General features: G+C 37.8%; 1 protein-coding gene across 1 annotated transcript in view; it reads left to right on the top strand.

Moving 5' to 3' along the window:
• TTN (titin) overlaps positions 1–17,414 on the top strand; it is a 283,596-nt gene that overhangs the window by 176,385 nt on the left and 89,797 nt on the right. The window contains exons 191-212 of the mRNA XM_067026386.1: positions 51–317; positions 409–548; positions 970–1,096; positions 1,880–2,022; positions 7,221–7,344; positions 7,890–8,156; positions 9,827–9,924; positions 10,578–10,746; positions 10,843–11,109; positions 11,216–11,482; positions 11,575–11,853; positions 11,945–12,353; positions 12,458–12,582; positions 12,685–12,951; positions 13,733–14,002; positions 14,095–14,397; positions 14,489–14,791; positions 15,041–15,228; positions 15,319–15,433; positions 15,540–15,824; positions 15,922–16,073; positions 17,020–17,167. Coding sequence (XP_066882487.1) covers positions 51–317; positions 409–548; positions 970–1,096; positions 1,880–2,022; positions 7,221–7,344; positions 7,890–8,156; positions 9,827–9,924; positions 10,578–10,746; positions 10,843–11,109; positions 11,216–11,482; positions 11,575–11,853; positions 11,945–12,353; positions 12,458–12,582; positions 12,685–12,951; positions 13,733–14,002; positions 14,095–14,397; positions 14,489–14,791; positions 15,041–15,228; positions 15,319–15,433; positions 15,540–15,824; positions 15,922–16,073; positions 17,020–17,167 — 4,713 coding nt within the window. The remainder of the gene's footprint in view (positions 1–50; positions 318–408; positions 549–969; positions 1,097–1,879; positions 2,023–7,220; positions 7,345–7,889; positions 8,157–9,826; positions 9,925–10,577; positions 10,747–10,842; positions 11,110–11,215; positions 11,483–11,574; positions 11,854–11,944; positions 12,354–12,457; positions 12,583–12,684; positions 12,952–13,732; positions 14,003–14,094; positions 14,398–14,488; positions 14,792–15,040; positions 15,229–15,318; positions 15,434–15,539; positions 15,825–15,921; positions 16,074–17,019; positions 17,168–17,414) is intronic.

Here is a 17,414-nt window from a genome sequence, read left to right as displayed (position 1 = left end):
ATCTCCTTAAGTGGTTAATAAAATTTTTTTCACTTATACTTTACTTGCAGAGGGAGATCCATACTTCACAGGAAAGCTTCAAGATTACACTGGCACAGAGAAAGATGAAGTGATTCTACAGTGTGAAATTAGCAAAGCAGATGCACCGGTGAAATGGTTTAAAGATGGACAGGAGATAAAGCCATCTAAAAATGCTGTTATTAAGGCAGATGGCAAGAAGCGCATGCTAATCCTAAAGAAAGCCTTGAAATCAGATATTGGACAGTACACCTGTGACTGTGGGACAGATAAGACCTCAGGAAAGCTTGAGATTGAGGGTAAGGAAATTTCCACGAGTTTCACTCTTGAAGCTGTTGGAGTTATTTCTGCCAGAGGCCAATGACACATGCTGACCCTGTACTTTTCTAGATCGGGAAATTAAACTGGTGCGACCCCTGTACAGCGTGGAGGTGATGGAAACTGAGACGGCCCGCTTTGAAACCGAAATCTCGGAAGATGGTATCCACGCCAACTGGAAACTCAAGGGAGAGGCACTACTCCAGACACCTGTAAGGCTATTTCTGAACTTGTCAACACCTCGAGGAGCTGTATGAAATAGAAAAGGACAGGAGAAAAGTCAGACTACATGCAAGGCATTTAAAACGTTATCAGGTTCTTTACCAGACCTCAAACCAAAGAGAGCTGTTAGGGTCTATGAATGGGCTCGGACAGGTATACTTGCATTATTTTTGATCCAGCATAGTGGTATGAGGCTGTAGATATTCTGTGATGCTGCTAGTTGGTTCAAAATGATGCGGCTAAAATAAACATTGCCTTCATGAATAATATTTGTTAGCTTTCACAAAACTCAAAATTATATAGTCACCTCACCAGTTATTTGTAAATTCCTTTAATTAAGATATTATATCCTCAGAAAAAAATACCAAAGAAGATGACTTCCTACAAAACCTTTTCTTTCTTTGGGTACAGGAGTGTGAGATCAAGGAAGAAGGCAAAATGCACTTCCTTATTTTGCACAACTGCCGCCTGGACCAGACCGGTGGGGTAGATTTCCAAGCTGCCAATGTTAAATCTAGTGCCCACCTCCGAGTAAAACGTAAGTGTTATGTGTTTCTGCTGAAAACAAATTGTATAGTTCTGCAGCAAATGGATGTGAGTGAAATTAATTGGATTTATTCAATTAATTAGAAAACATTATTAAAGTATAGAAACTGGCTTTCTTGTATTTACTTTTTGTCATCCTCATACAACTGTGGTTCCGATTCTAAAGTTTTGGAAATTTCACTGACCTTGCCATTTGAACAAAAGAAAATTAAGTCAGAATCTCCCACTTCATAATTCTTTCACTCAAAGTAGATATTCATAGGATCTAACTCAGAACACTTAAAGACCCTTAAAGAAATCCTTCAAGTGGCTGTACAAGTATAGCACCATAAAGAAAAACTTTGCTGTGTGGGCATTTCAGACTCATTCAGGCTAACATTTTTGGAAAGTGCAAAAGTGTTTACGGGTTGGACAGGCTATGACATTGAGCGGCCCTTGTCCTCTCCCAATCAGAGGCTTGGTTATTTTGGAAGTCGCATACCTTACGTAGCAAGAGGAACTTGACGCCCTGCACAGAGACAGATGCAGCACTAATTTCCCGCTGACCTTATATATCAGAACGAAAGGGCCCCTACAGATACCCACTCTCAGGCCACTAGCTCTCCCCATCTGGGAACCACGGGGCCACGTCCACATGGGAGTGAGAACAGTGGGCAGTCCTGTGGCTCTTTCCTTCTTGAAGAAAGCAACCATGGAGATTAATAACTAAATCTGTATTTATCCTTTTGGAATTACAAAATGAGTCACCCAAAGCTTTTTCCTTCCTCTCGCAAAGCACGAGCCATTGGTCTTCTGAGACCTCTAAAGGATGTCACAGTGACTGCAGGAGAAACAGCCACCTTCCTCTGCGAGCTGTCTTATGAGGATATCCCAGTGGAATGGTACCTCAGAGGGAAGAAACTAGAGCCCAGCGATAAGGTAAGAAGCAGGAGTGCGGTTGCCTTGCCTTGCTCTTCCTTTTCCCTCAGTTCTTTCATCTTCATGTGTGTGTTCCTTGTTCTTTGCTTTCCTATGTCCCCTTGTCTCCCTTTCCCTTTCTTTTCCCTACTCAAGCCTGATTTCTGCTGAAATTGTAAAGCAGATTCTTCTCATTTTTGTTGGGTTTAACTTGATGATATTTTTATTGAAATGGAAATTAACATTTTAAGTACGATAAAGTTTTAGGTTTTTGAAGAAAAGGCAAACACTCATTAGCTATCAGTGATAGTTTAATTCATCGAAAGACCGGAAGGATCAAAAAGGCTTTCTGATTCGATGCATGCTAACAAGGGTACAGATTAAGTTTTATGGCTAATTCTCTCCATGCTATCTAGTGTTCTACATATAAGAAGATTAAGAGGAAAGGATGGAAATTCCATTTCAGGCAGTTGATCAAGTAGTTGAGATAACTTCTGGGCAGATATCTGCTCCTCAAGCATTTCTCCAAAGCTATTTTTAACCCTCAAGTGCTTTGAGCTATGCCAATTCTGGAATGCAAGTGGACTATTTAAAGTGCAACGGATGGTGCTGGCAAGAAAGAAGGGCTCTGTGATTACCCACATGTATGAACAAATATACTTTAAGACGTCTTAGAGAATAACTAGCTTCTGGTGTTACCCCAAATTTCACCCATAAGTAAAAACCAGAGTGATTATTCAGATAGGCCCAAAATACAGTTTACCCAAATTGAGCTATGTATTTTGCCCCCTAAGACAATGTGTGTGTCTAAATTATCTTTATAATTCACCATTAATTTTGAATTCTTGAAATAAAATTATAGAAAATGCCCAACATGGGTTGGAAAGAAAGCACAGGGCATTTCATTGCTCTGTCAGTTTTTTTTCAATATTTTTAGAAAGAGTATCAAATGTGGCATCAAGCTTTCAGTTTAAATCAAGCTGTTAAGAATTATAGGAATGGGGCTTCCCTGGTGGCGCAGTGGTTGAGAGTCCGCCTGCTGATGCAGGGGACACGGGTTCGTGCCCCGCTCCGGGAAGATCCCACATGCCGCGGAGCGGCTGGGCCCGTGAGCCACGGCCGCTGAGCCTGTGCGTCTGGAGCCTGTGCTCCGCAACGGGTGAGACCACAGCAGAGAGGCCCGCGTACCGCAAAAAAAAAAAAAAATAGGAATGTAATTTAAAAGGGATTCAATTTAACAAGGAGCCACAAAGTTGATTAAAGTATTAGAAGGAAAATGCCTTTGAACACCTGTTCTCAAACAAACAAACAAAAAACTAGTATTCTGCCAAAGTGATTGAAGGGTGATTCAGTTAACAGTCATCTGAGAGATAAAATCTGCCTGCTATGCTGACAATAATGACCAGTTGATCTCCTTTGTTACCAAGGATAGAAAAAGCAGCCATACGTTCAAATTGCAGCAAGAGAATTAAGTTTAATATGAGGAAACAGTCCTCACCGTGAGGTCTTCTAAATACTGAACTGGGTGATGGAGGCATCTCCACCTTCAAGTTTGCTTTTTAAAAATATACATTTGTCCAGTTAAGTGTGGTTTAACTGCTTTCATGTCTAAAGGCAGAGAATTGGTTGACTTCAAAATCCTTTCTAGATCTATAAAATCATGATTTGAATAAAGGAACACTGCTTAAGGACGAATGATATTATTCTTTTGCTACTAAATACTTTTTGCTCAAATTAAGAGCTTTTATTAAAGATCAGTCATTATTTCTAATGTAAAAATTGTACTATTTTATTTTATTTTTTATTTTTTAAAAATTTTATTGGAGTATAGTTGATTTACAATGTTGTGTTAGTTTCAGGTGTACAGCAAAGTGAATCTGTTATACACATACATATATCCACTCTTTTTTAGATTCTTTTTCCATATAGGCCATTACAGAGTATTGAGTAGAGTTCCCTGTGCTATACAGTAAGTCATTATTAGTTATCTATTTTTTTTACAGTAGTGTATATAAAAACTATGCTATTTAAAATTAAAATGTAGACTCCTAAAAATCTGAGTTACATTCCTTTTACTAAAATGCGCACACACACACACACACACACACACACACACACATTTATCTTATTGTCACAGAACTTCTTTCTCAGGTTAGAAAGGATCACCTTACTATAATTCTGTTGGGCCTTTTTGTGCCTCTCTTGGCATAGGAATTTTAATCTTTTACTTTAGCCACCTAAAATACTTCAGCCTTTTGTGAACTTGCTCGTATATTATTAAAAGTCTCTTTTTATAAAGAACTGAAATACAAACTGTGAAATAAAGTCATTTTACTACATTTTGCAGGTTTTGTTTAAATTAAGTCTATCAGAACAAACTAGCTATTATAATTTAATTCAGGCCTTTCATCTTCACTTTAGTATAGTTTTTGGAGGCTAAACATTCTGCAACCAAACAAAAACACATTATTAGAATAGAATAGCAAAAGAGAAAATTTCAGAAATGAGTTGTGGTTTTTTTCCCCCTTTGGCCATCAGTCCAGGAAAAGACTGCTAAGTCCTAAATGGCCATTGAGAATTTTGTATTTAAACTTTAATAGCTTGGTCACAGTCATAATGCCTATTGTATTATAATAATATGCTTCCATTATAAGTTAACAATATTTTAAAGGAATAATCTCTAACATTATCTTTACATAATCTACCACAAGATCTCCAGCATTCACATTATTGGTTTATTTTTATAAGGTAGCTGTTAGTTTTTTGCCCTCTAACATAATCAGTGTATACTGTATATGAGCTATTTCCTAAGAACCACTGTGTTCTGAGCCAAGTTCTCAGTAACAGAATATTCTAGAGTAGCCTCAGAGGAATTTCAATCATAAAACAACATGTTAACAGATAAGACATATCTGTTGGTGGATTAGAACCTGAGATACGTTTTAAAATAACCCTAAATCACAGTCCAAATTTTAAATTCAAAATTTATATTGAAACGTCATCACAGAAACAGTTTTTCTCCCATTCAAGCACCATGTCCTTGATTGAATAAGTAGCTGTGTTCCTAGGACATATCTTAATTACCTTCTCCTATTTATTTTCCCTTATTATGTTTTTGGCTTTCTCAATTATTAAGGTAGTTATATTAATAACCATGCCCAGCTCTTCACTAAGGAAAAACCTTTATATGAAATTTTATTCCTGACTCTTTTTTTTACACCAGCATAATAAACAGCTCCACTGGTGAAAAATTTTGACATTATTCTTAACTGTAAGTGAACTCTGAAGCAAAGTCAATCTGTATGACAGGGCACAGTGTCTTATGGAATTTTTGGATGGTAGAACCAGAAGAACCTCCAATTGTCTTATAATTTACTGTCAGGATGGCCCTGTCTGTAGCCTGATTTTCAATTGCACATGCCACAATTATGGGACCTAAAGGCAGCCCATATCAAGGCAGTGTATTCTTTTTTTGTTTTTAATTAATTTATTTATTTATTATTTATTTTTGTGCACTGGGTCTTCGTTGCTGCGTGTGGCGTTCTCTAGTTGCAGCGAGCGGGGGCTACTCCCTGTTGAGGTGTGCGGGCTTCTCATTGCGGTGGCTTCTCTTGTTGCGGAGCTTGGGCTCTAGGCACGTGGGCTTCAGTAGTTGCAGCTGTGGGCTCTAGAGTGCAGGCTCAGTAGTTGTGGCACACGGGCCTAGTTGCTCCGCGGCATGTGGGATCCTCCCGGACCAGGGCACGAACCTGTGTCCCCTGCATTGGCAGGTGGATTCTTAACCACTGCACCACCAGGGAAGCCCAAGGCAGTGTATTCTTTTTGACAATTCATTTTCCTACAGTCTGTACCCCTTCAAACCACCTAAGGTTGCATTTACAACAAGAATTTATCATCCAAATATTAACGGTAATGGCAGCATTTGTCTTGATATTCTAAGATCACAGTGGTCTCCTGTTTTAACTAGTTCTGAAGTTCTTTTTCCTATTTGTTCATTGTTATATGAACAATTGTAGCCCTGCCTGATACCTGATTTTACCAGTCATGAGGTGCAAATACATGAAAGGGAAGAAGAGGCAACATCTTCATTTGTGTTTTTGAACAAAATTAAGAAATTGTACAAATTATTTTAATCACAGTTTAATTGGCTTGCAAAATAATTTTAATTGCTAAAATAAATGGGAAGAATTACAGTTCATTGCAAGGCAAACGCCTTGCATTTAGAACATAAGTTTACTTTCAGCTTACTATATGCAATCATTTTTTTCCTCTTCCTTTCATGATTTAGCTATTCTAAGTTCTTCCTTTATATATATAAACCCAGCAGCAGAATGGAGGCAAATATATATGTATACATATAAATACACACATATAAATTTGCCTAGGCATTTCAACATAAAAGGCCTCCTAGTAATTATGTAAAGGTAACTGAGAAACTATAAAAGCCTAAAATTTCCTTCAAAGATTCCAAACTGTTGGTTAGAATTATTTTCAAATACATATATGCTATACAAACAATTATAAAACAACTTGGAGAGCACTATTTCAAACTGTTACCTGAATGAACTAAATGCACCAAAATACACACACACACACACACACACACACACACACACACACACACACACACATACATATATATATATAGGAACACCATTTCCTATATTGTTTTTTCTTCCAGTTTTATTGACATATAATTGACGTACAGCACTGTATAAATTTAAGGTGTACAGCACAATGATGTGACTTACGTATATCATGAAATAATTACCATAATGTTTCATGAACATCCATTATCTCATATAGATTTTAAAGATATAGAAAAACCTTTTTTTCCTATGATGAGAACTCTTAGGATTTACCCTCTTAACAACTTTCATATGTAACATAGAGCAGTGTTAATTATATCTATCATGTTGTACATTACGTCGCTAGTACTTATTTATCTTATAAATAGAAGTTTCTACCTTTTGACTGCCTTCATCCAATGAACCCCCATCCTTACTCCCCACCCCCAGAAAACACAGATCTGATCTCTTCTGTGAGTTTGTTTGTTTTTGAAGTATAATTGACCAATAACACTATATTAGTTCCTGGTACATAACATAGTGATTCTATATTTCTATAGATTTCAAAATGATCACCATGATAAATTTAGTTACCATGCATATATTCTTAAACTGCACCTTTTTTTTTTTTTTTTTTTTTCAAAAAACTAGGTGGTCACACGTTCAGAAGGGAGAGTTCATACACTTACTCTGAGGGATGTAAAGTTAGAAGATGCTGGAGAAGTCCAACTAGTAGCAAAAGATTTCAAAACACAAGCCAACCTCTTCGTGAAAGGTAATCACATGGCTTATTTTTTAAAACATGTATAATGCAGAGGTTCATAAATAATGCCAACTCTCAACTATCTATATATGGTAAGTACCACAGATCATTAAAATCCGCCAAATATCAGAAAGTCTAATTTTACTTTTTGGCTTAACAAAATAGTTCACAGACGACTACTACAAAAAAAAAAAAAAAGAAAAGCCAAAATTGGCTAGAATAGGTTTTACTTCCTTTTTCCATCCCCACTGTTTTTACTGCCTTTCATAAACAGCTGGAGGAAGAATTATTATCAATAGGTATCTATCACTCTCTTAACCATGAGTTGGCTATTATTTCCTTGATGTTTCACATTCTCTAAAAATGCTTTTCCTCTGTATATAAAAATAATGATGAAACATCATTATTAGACGAAAACATCTGAGTGGAATCAAAACTTACAAATGAAACTTAAAAACAGAAAAGCCCTCAAGTTACGAGAGGAAAATTGAGGAGGTGCTGTAACTCTTGGAGAAGGAAAGGAGAAATACCTTGGCTAATTAGTATGATTCTTTCAGAACCCCCAGTTGAATTCACTAAGCCTCTTGAGGACCAGACGGTCGAAGAGGAAGCCACTGCGGTACTGGAGTGTGAAGTATCCCGAGAAAATGCTAAAGTGAAATGGTTCAAAAATGGGACGGAAATTCTCAAAAGCAAGAAGTATGAAATTGTTGCTGATGGCAGGGTCAGGAAACTTATTATACACGGCTGCACCCCAGAGGATATTAAAACATACACTTGTGATGCTAAGGATTTTAAGACTTCCTGTAACCTGAATGTCGTGCGTAAGTATTCTTACACAGCACTTTTCACTTGCAACTCTTTGATAACAACAACAAAAAAAAAAAACCCCACTTTTTGCATGCCCTTCTTGTCCTAACCGCATTTCTTGGCAACTTACAGTATTGATACTGATGTAACATGATAGTTTATGTGTTTAAAAAAAAGAGAGAGAGGTCCTTCCACATCTGGTCTGAGAAGGGTAGAGTGATCACTTTTTGCTATGCTTCTCACTGAGTAGTGAGAGATGTGCTCTTTGTCTACATGGGGTAAGCCTACTGCAGGAATATCTCAATACAGATGAGGACAAATTGAATTTAAAAAGACAAGAGGGGTGTCATTTTAAAAAAAAAGGAAGTGAAAGCAATTTCCACTTGGCAGGAAAATGAATTTTCAGGTATGAGGAACCACTAGAAAATGATCATGAAATTTCAGTCTGAATAGGAGCACACTAGAGGTCTGCTGTAATATGATAAAGCCCATTCACATAATGCTGTCTCTGAGAATAAGAATGGAAAAGAAGATGGAGAGAAGCCTGTATCCTTTGAGCCCTATAAATGAAGAGAGCACTAATGGTTTTTAGCACTACTTCTTCCTCTGGTGGAAAATAAAATGTCTTTTTTCAGAATGCCACATGCTAGCTCATTTTTTTCATTCATTCATTTGTCCAGCAATAATATTTTGGTGGCTTTATTTTTGTGCAATATTTGCTATTGGTTTAGTTGCTTCCCATTCTGTCAACAGCGCATAGTGGCTTTGATTGTGCTTCTGTGCATCTTGGTCTGTTTTATTCTTTCCACTTTGTGGCTGCTCTGCTTTCGCTTATGACAGAATAGCTTCTTGGGTCTCTTTCTTCCCTTTGTGACCTACTTTATCTCTACTCTAAGAAGGCTCAGCAATAATGAGCATATCTTCAAGCCTATTAGCCAGCACTTGTGTCCCAGGATTTCATTGATCAAGGAAGGGCATCTTGGGAAGGACTCACAAGGAACCCTGAAAGAAGGAAGGGCATGTGGGCAGCTCTCCAATCCTATATATCCACCAACTTAATTCTGGAGATAAATGAAACCAGAGATTAAAAAAAAAAAAAAATCACCCTTCCATTCAAAGCATGTTGTTTTGTCACACTAATGGACTGTATACCTGACTTACATGTGACCTCTTTGAAGCTGACACACACCGAAAAAGCTGAATGTGATTTCAATTGCAAACTCATGTCTCTTAGCCATAGACAAGACTGATCATAGCTTTTCAAGCTGCACTATCATTGAATTCTTCTAATTTCTCAAAGATTATGCTGCCTGCCTTAAATAAGATAACGATTCTTTGCTACTGGTGTTTCCTTTCACGATATCAACTTTCAACTCTGGAGAAGTATCAATGAAGATTTTTCCTCCAGGTATCATTCAGAACTGAGCTGGCGATAGATAGATAGATAGATAGATAGATAGATAGATAGATAAATAGGAAGAATTAGTTGGACATATATTATGCCACATAATTTTATGAACACTAAGATATGTAAAATGCAAAGTTTCACAACTGAATGGCAGCTCCAAGTGATTTCCAAATCAGCTGTAGCCTGCTAATATGAAAAAGCCTACAAAAGTAGCATAGTATATCAGAGTGAATTTCTAGAAACCTCATTCTGAATTCTGATGACCTTCTCTTACAGCTCCTCATGTGGACTTCTTAAGACCACTCACCGATCTTCAAGTTAAAGAAAAAGAAATGGCTCGGTTTGAGTGTGAAATTTCCCGAGAAAATGCCAAGGTCTGTGATTGTGTGGTTTGCTAACTTGTGTTTTCTGATAACTTTGTTTACTTTTGGTCTGACCAAAATGAAAAAAACAAAAAACATGAATCAAACCTCTCTGCAGTCATCACTTTACTTTTAGATTAATGATTATTACTTTAGTGTGAGATACATACTTGATTTAATTGTTTTCTTTTTAGTATTACTATTATTCATTTGCTATTACTTGAAAAACACTGGACTTGCAATCAGGAGATTTAGATATTATTAATTTGAACCATATGAAATTGATGTTTTCTTAGGTTAAAAACAATCAAAAAAAACACAAATATCAGCAATTTCTTATGTCTCAAATCAGTATTCCTGGTTGCCATTAACTACCATTGGCGAGTCAACTTCGAGTCCTGGAAAACAAAAGAGTTGGTCTGCATGAAATCCAAGGCCTTCTATGTCTCTAATACATGATCCCATTATTTTTAATAACTGATAATAGTATCACAGCTGCTCACTTAATAATTGAAGCAGTTCTTGTATTTTCGGGTTTGGTTATATTTACCACTTTGGTTCTTCTTCATAATATAGTCTTATTGACTGCTTTTAGAAAAGCTTAGGATCATAGTATGTGAAGGAGTAACAGAACTGATAAAGGTATTTATTTATCTTAAATATAGGTTCAGTGGTTTAAAGATGGTGCTGAAATTAAAAAGGGCAAAAAGTATGACATCATATCTAAGGGAGCAGTCCGCATTCTTGTCATCAACAAATGTCTACTGGCTGATGAAGCAGAATATTCCTGTGAAGTAAGGACAGCGCGAACTTCCGGCATGCTGACAGTCCTGGGTAAGAATGAAGTCTTTCTTTGCAGGAGTATATGTGTTGGGGAAAAAAAAATTTCCAGTTTAATTCAATGTTTTTTGTTTTTAATTCTTCTTGCAGAAGAAGAAGCTGTCTTTACAAAAAATCTTACCAACATTGAAGTTAGTGAAACAGACACTGTAAAACTGGTTTGTGAAGTCTCTAAGCCCGGAGCAGAAGTAATTTGGTACAAAGGGGATGAAGAGATCATTGAAACAGGAAGATATGAAATACTTACTGTTGGACGAAAGAGAACCCTGATCATTCAGAATGCTCACCTGGAAGACACTGGCAACTACAACTGCCGACTCCCAAGTTCTCGAACCGATGGCAAAGTCAAAGTTCATGGTATGAAAATTACAGTGAATACTATTGTATTTTAAGAAGATCATATTTGTTGCATGTAAGGTACAAATGCTTAATTTTTCAATATGTTGCAACTTTTTCTTTCCAGAACTTGCTGCTGAATTTATCTCAAAGCCTCAAAATGTTGAAATACTTGAAGGAGAAAAGGCAGAATTTGTCTGCTCTATATCAAAGGAAAGCTTTGCAGTCCAGTGGAAGAGAGATGATAAGACCCTTGAATCTGGAGATAAATATGACATAATTGCTGATGGCAAAAAGAGGATCCTAGTTGTGAAAGATGCCACATTACAAGATATGGGCACTTATGTAGTCATGGTTGGGGCTGCCAGAGCAGCAGCTCACTTGACAGTAATTGGTAAGTTTCCTTGTGCTTCTTGGATTTACTTATATTTGCATCTATCACATTAGTACTTCTTCATACTATAAAATCTTGTTGATTGCTTTCAGAAAAACTCAGGATCATAGTTCCTCTGAAGAACACCCGTGTGAAGGAACAACAAGAAGCTGTCTTTAACTGTGAGGTCAATACCGAAGGTGCGAAAGCCAAATGGTTCAGAAATGAAGAAGCCATATTTGATAGTTCAAAATACATTATTCTCCAAAAAGACCTGGTCTACACCCTCAGAATTAGAGATGCACGATTAGATGATCAAGCCAACTATAATGTGTCTCTGACCAATCACAGAGGTGAAAATGCTAAGAGTGCAGCCAATCTAATCGTAGAAGGTAAGTCACTTATTTGACATTAGAGATTTTAAAAACCAATTTCTATTACGAAAACAATTAAAATCAACACTCTTCTTCTCCCTTCCAACAGAGGAAGACCTTAGGATCATTGAGCCTCTTAAAGATATTGAAACAATGGAGAAGAAATCTGTCACATTCTGGTGCAAGGTGAACCGTCTCAATGTAAGACTGAACTGGACCAAAAACGGAGAAGAGGTGGCTTTTGACAACCGTGTTTTGTACAGAACTGATAAATATAAGCACTCTCTAATCATTAAAGACTGTGGCTTCCCAGATGAAGGTGAATACATTGTCACTGCTGGACAAGATAAATCTGTTGCTGAACTTCTCATCATAGAAGCCCCTACAGAATTTGTGGAACACTTGGAAGACCAGACAGTCACTGAGTTTGACGATGCTGTCTTCTCCTGCCAGCTCTCCAGAGAGAAAGCAAATGTAAAATGGTACAGAAACGGGAGAGAAATCAAAGAAGGCAAAAAGTACGTGAGAGCGTCTCAGTCTCTCTTTCTGTAGCTATATATACAAGTTTGCCAATTTAGTGGTCCTTATGCAAGCTAACCAATAATTCAATCTCTTCTTTTAGATACAAATTTGAAAAAGATGGTAGAATACATAGACTCATTATAAAAGACTGCAGGCTGGATGATGAATGTGAATATGCTTGTGGAGTAGAAGACAGGAGGTCTCGAGCTAGACTCTTTGTGGAAGGTACATATTAAGTGAAAGGACGATTTTTAAAACTAGTACGTTTTTAAATGTTGTTAATCCCAATACAAACATGTTTGTATTTATTTCACATTTTCTTTTCAGAAATCCCTGTTGAGATCATCAGGCCTCCCCAAGACATCCTTGAAGCCCCTGGTACTGATGTTGTCTTTTTAGCTGAGCTCAACAAAGATAAGGTGGAAGTCCAGTGGCTAAAAAACAACATGATTATTGTCCAGGGTGACAAACACCAGATGATGAGTGAAGGAAAGATACACAGGCTACAGATTTGTGACATTAAGCCCCGTGACCAGGGTGAATACAGATTTATTGCCAAGGACAAAGAAGCCAGAGCGAAGCTTGAACTGGCAGGTACGTCCCTTTCTTTTATTTTCAAACATCCTTACAATACCACAGATACTGGGTAGGTTTCAGATTTCACAGTTAATTAATGAGAAAATGTTTGTAGAAGCTTTTTACTCCTATTAAGCCTTGTCCACATGTTAACTATTCTAATTCCTCTTACCACCAAGTGTCCTGAGTAAGAGGAAATTGACAGCATTGCTCTTTACATGTGATAACCTTGCACAGTTCCTGGCACACGGCAGCTGTTCGTTAACTCCTAGAATTAACCTATTGCCCTGAGAGTCTTCCCAGCAAACCCAGACCTAGAGACAGCCCCATTCTTTTCTATTTTCCAAATCCCTGTGGGGGCTCTTAGGTCTGTTCTCATCCTGACCCAAGCTTCCAAGACATCCTTTAGAGGTTGGCATTTTGAAAGAGCCATTAATGTATTTCTTGTGCATAAGAACAAGTTTATCTGGTTTATCTTGAACTAAGTATGAGGTGCCTATTTTATATAAACAGCAAAAAACCAAAAACATGTTCTGTGCACTATATTCAGGCCTCTGTTATTATTATTGGCAAACAGTGGAGATTTTGTGGTTTCATATCATACTTAGTCCTCTATTCTCCAGAGTCTGATAATTTGCAAAATAAGCCATGAGAACTCTAAGTCAGCTAGTGTTCTCTCCTGTAAAGTTACTGTGACATGTAACCAGTATTTGCTAACAAATGCATAGTAAAGAAGCTATGGCATAGCTGGACTACAATAAATAACTCAAAAGCATTCACATATTATTTTTCTCACTAGCTGCACCTAAAATCAAGACAGCTGACCAAGACCTGGTGGTTGATGTTGGCCAGCCTCTGACCATGGTGGTGCCCTATGATGCCTACCCCAAAGCAGAAGCTGAGTGGATTAAAGAAAATGAACCTCTATCTTCAAAAACTGTCGATACTACAGCTGAACAGACTTCTTTCAGAATTTTAGAAGCCAAGAAAGGGGACAAAGGAAGGTATAAAATTGTGCTTCAGAACAAACATGGAAAAGCAGAAGCATTCATCAATTTACAAGTTATTGGTAAGCCCTTGAGTCACTTGGACTTTATTGGCAAAGCACAACTAAAAGCGTGATATCACACTAAAAAAAAAAAATGTATATGTGAATTCCAGATGTTCCTGGGCCAGTACGTAACTTAGAAGTGACAGAAACATTTGATGGTGAAGTGAGCCTCGCTTGGGAAGAACCATTAACTGATGGTGGAAGCAAAATCATAGGTTATGTTGTTGAAAGACGTGACATCAAGAGAAAGACCTGGGTTCTGGCCACTGACCGTGCAGATAGTTGTGAGTTTACTGTCACTAGACTACAAAAAGGAGGAGTTGAGTACCTATTCCGTGTGAGCGCAAGAAACAGAGTCGGCACTGGTGAACCAGTAGAAACTGACAGTCCTGTAGAAGCAAGGAGTAAATATGGTAAGAAGAAGTTTTTAAGTAAATTGTAAGCTAGCTTATCTTTGCTTTTATCCCTGAGATAACCTAAAGCCCGTGTTTTCTGGAAATCCAGATGTTCCAGGCCCTCCTTTGAATGTAACTATCACTGATGTGGACAGATTTGGTGTCTCATTGACATGGGAACCACCAGAGTATGACGGAGGTGCCGAGATCACAAACTACGTCATTGAATTAAGGGACAAGACTTCTATCAGATGGGAAACTGCCATGACAGTAAGAGCTGAAGACCTGTCTGCAACTGTCACTGATGTGGTGGAAGGACAGGAGTACAGTTTCCGGGTTAGGGCCCAAAACCGAATTGGAGTTGGAAAACCAAGTGCAGCCACACCCTTTGTCAAAGTTGCTAATCCGATTGGTGAGTCCATCAAAAAAAGGGAAATAAGTACCATATTTAATCAAGAAATTAAGCTTATCAATTAAAATAAGTCAAATTAAACAGAAGTTAATGAAAAGAACATCAGAAAAATTTGAACAATATTGTAGAAATCCAGACTGTGCCTGCTTGTATCCAGTGAATATGGGGATGAGAGAAATGATTACAGCATTATCTTAATAAGCTGTCACTGAATTAAATGGTATGCTCCAACTCTTTCTTCCAATCCAGAGAGACCAAGTCCTCCTGTGAACCTAAACTCCTCAGATCAGACTCAGTCATCAGTTCAGCTCACATGGGAACCTCCTCTGAAAGATGGAGGAGGCCCAATATTGGGCTACATAATAGAACGATGTGAAGAAGGAAAAGATAATTGGATTCGTTGCAATAAGAAACTTGTCCCTGAACTGACTTACAAGGTAGGGCATGTGTATCTAAAGTAAATAGTCGGTAAATGATCATGGACTTAAATGTATATGTATTTTACAAATATTGATTCATAATTTTAGGTTACTGGATTACAAAAAGGAAATAAATATTTATATCGAGTATCTGCAGAAAATGAAGCTGGTGTTTCAGATCCATCTGAAATTCTTGGTCCTCTAACTGCTGATGATGCATTTGGTAAATGGATATTTTATTTTTAGATTTGGGAACAGCACATAGCTACTTTGGGGTACCAGGGATTTAAATACAGTACTGGAAACTCATTAAGTTTTCTTTTTGGTAGTTGAACCAACAATGGATTTAAGTGCATTTAAAGATGGCCTGGAAGTTATTGTGCCAAATCCTATCAAGATCCTGGTTCCAAGTACAGGCTATCCAAGGCCAACTGCTACCTGGTCTTTTGGAGATAAAGTTCTAGAAGCAGGAGACCGTGTGAAAATGAAAACCCTATCTGCCTATGCTGAGCTTATCATTTCACCAAGTGAACGTCCAGACAAGGGCATTTATGTGCTGAAGTTAGAAAATCGTGTGAAAGCAATTTCTGGGGAGATTGATGTCAGTGTAATTGGTAAGGAATGAAACTTTTGTGATCTAAGGTGATTTGACAGTATTAACAAATATTGGTTCAAGCTATTAATGATTTCTGACTGCATTTTTCTTTTCAGCTCGCCCAAGTGCACCCAAAGAACTGAAATTCGGTGAGATAACCAAGGACTCAGTACATTTGACTTGGGAACCACCAGATGATGATGGAGGAAGTCCATTAACCGGATATGTTGTTGAAAAGCGAGAAGTCAGCCGGAAAACATGGACTAAAGTGAGTTTTGAGCAGCAACTACAGAAAAGAGAGTGGGGGAAATCCCGGAATGTCAAGATGCCTTGCAAAGTTTTTATGTTTTTACCTTTACCTTGCTGAAAAAGTACCTAAAACTTTTTAAAATGTATTGATGCTAATGATTCCTGAGGTAGTTCAACCAAGATTTAGTGTAATTGCCTCATTTTGTGAGCCTTACCAGATTTTCAACTAGGTTTATTAAAAAATCAAACAAAACTTACCTACTCACTTGGTACCTGATAAGTATCCAATATGCCCTTTTAAGCTATAAGCCATTCTAAGGACACTAAGGACTTAACTCCCTGATAGCCATACTTCTTCTCACTCCACTAGATTACCTTAGTTGGCCCAATCTGCCATTTTCTCTCCTCAGTTTATACCATTACTATTTTTTACCTTGATTTATCATATTTCTAATAACCAAGCTGGTAGAAAGAATCAACACCTTATTTGCCGACTTTTTTCTTTTTTTTTTTTTTTTTTTTCTTTTTTTTTTTTCTTTTTTTTTTGCGGTACGCAGGCCTCTCACTGCTGTGGCCTCTCCCGTTGTGGAGCACAGGCTCCGGACCCACAGGCCTAGCAGCCATGGCTCACGGGCCCAGCCGCTCCGCGGCATGTGGGATCCTCCCAGACCGGGGCACGAACCCGTGTCCCCTGTATCGGCAGGCAGACTCTCAACCACTGCACCACCAGGGAAGCCCTTGCCAACTTTTTAATGTGTACAAACTATGAAGCAGTTCCACCCTACATTAGGCGTCAAATATTATTATATCTTACTTTGTAATTTTTTCCTTAATCTGAAATTAATGTAAGAATAATCCTTAGCATTCAAAACAACTTCCATTTGTAACCCTGCTCATGGTAAAAATATTTTGACTTAGGCAGAGTTTTTGGAAAACAGTTTATTAACTGTATTGCTTTGTCCCAGGTTATAGACTCTGTGACCAACCTAGAATTCACAGTTACTGATCTTGTTCAAGGAAAAGAATATTTATTTAAAGTCTGTGCTTGTAACAAGTGTGGCCCTGGAGAACCCGCATATGTTGATGAACCTGTCAACATGTCAGCTCCTGCAAGTGAGTACATTCTTGATATTTTCTTACCTAGCCTCTTGTTACCTGTTTTTGCTTTATTTTTATTTATTTATTTATTTATTTATTTATTTTGGCCATGCCACGCAGCTTGTGGGATCTTAGTTCCCCGACCAGGGATCGAACCCATGTCCCCTGCACTGGAAGCACAGAGTCCTAACCACTGAACCACCAGGGAATTCCCACCTGTTTTTGCTTTTAGACCTGGAGTTGAAGTTGTGGGGGAAAGACA

Source organism: Kogia breviceps, chromosome 2 (genome assembly GCF_026419965.1).
Source record: "Kogia breviceps isolate mKogBre1 chromosome 2, mKogBre1 haplotype 1, whole genome shotgun sequence".
In the NCBI taxonomy this organism is placed as follows: Eukaryota; Metazoa; Chordata; class Mammalia; order Artiodactyla; family Physeteridae; genus Kogia; species Kogia breviceps.
This window is presented reverse-complemented; position numbering and strand designations above follow the sequence as displayed.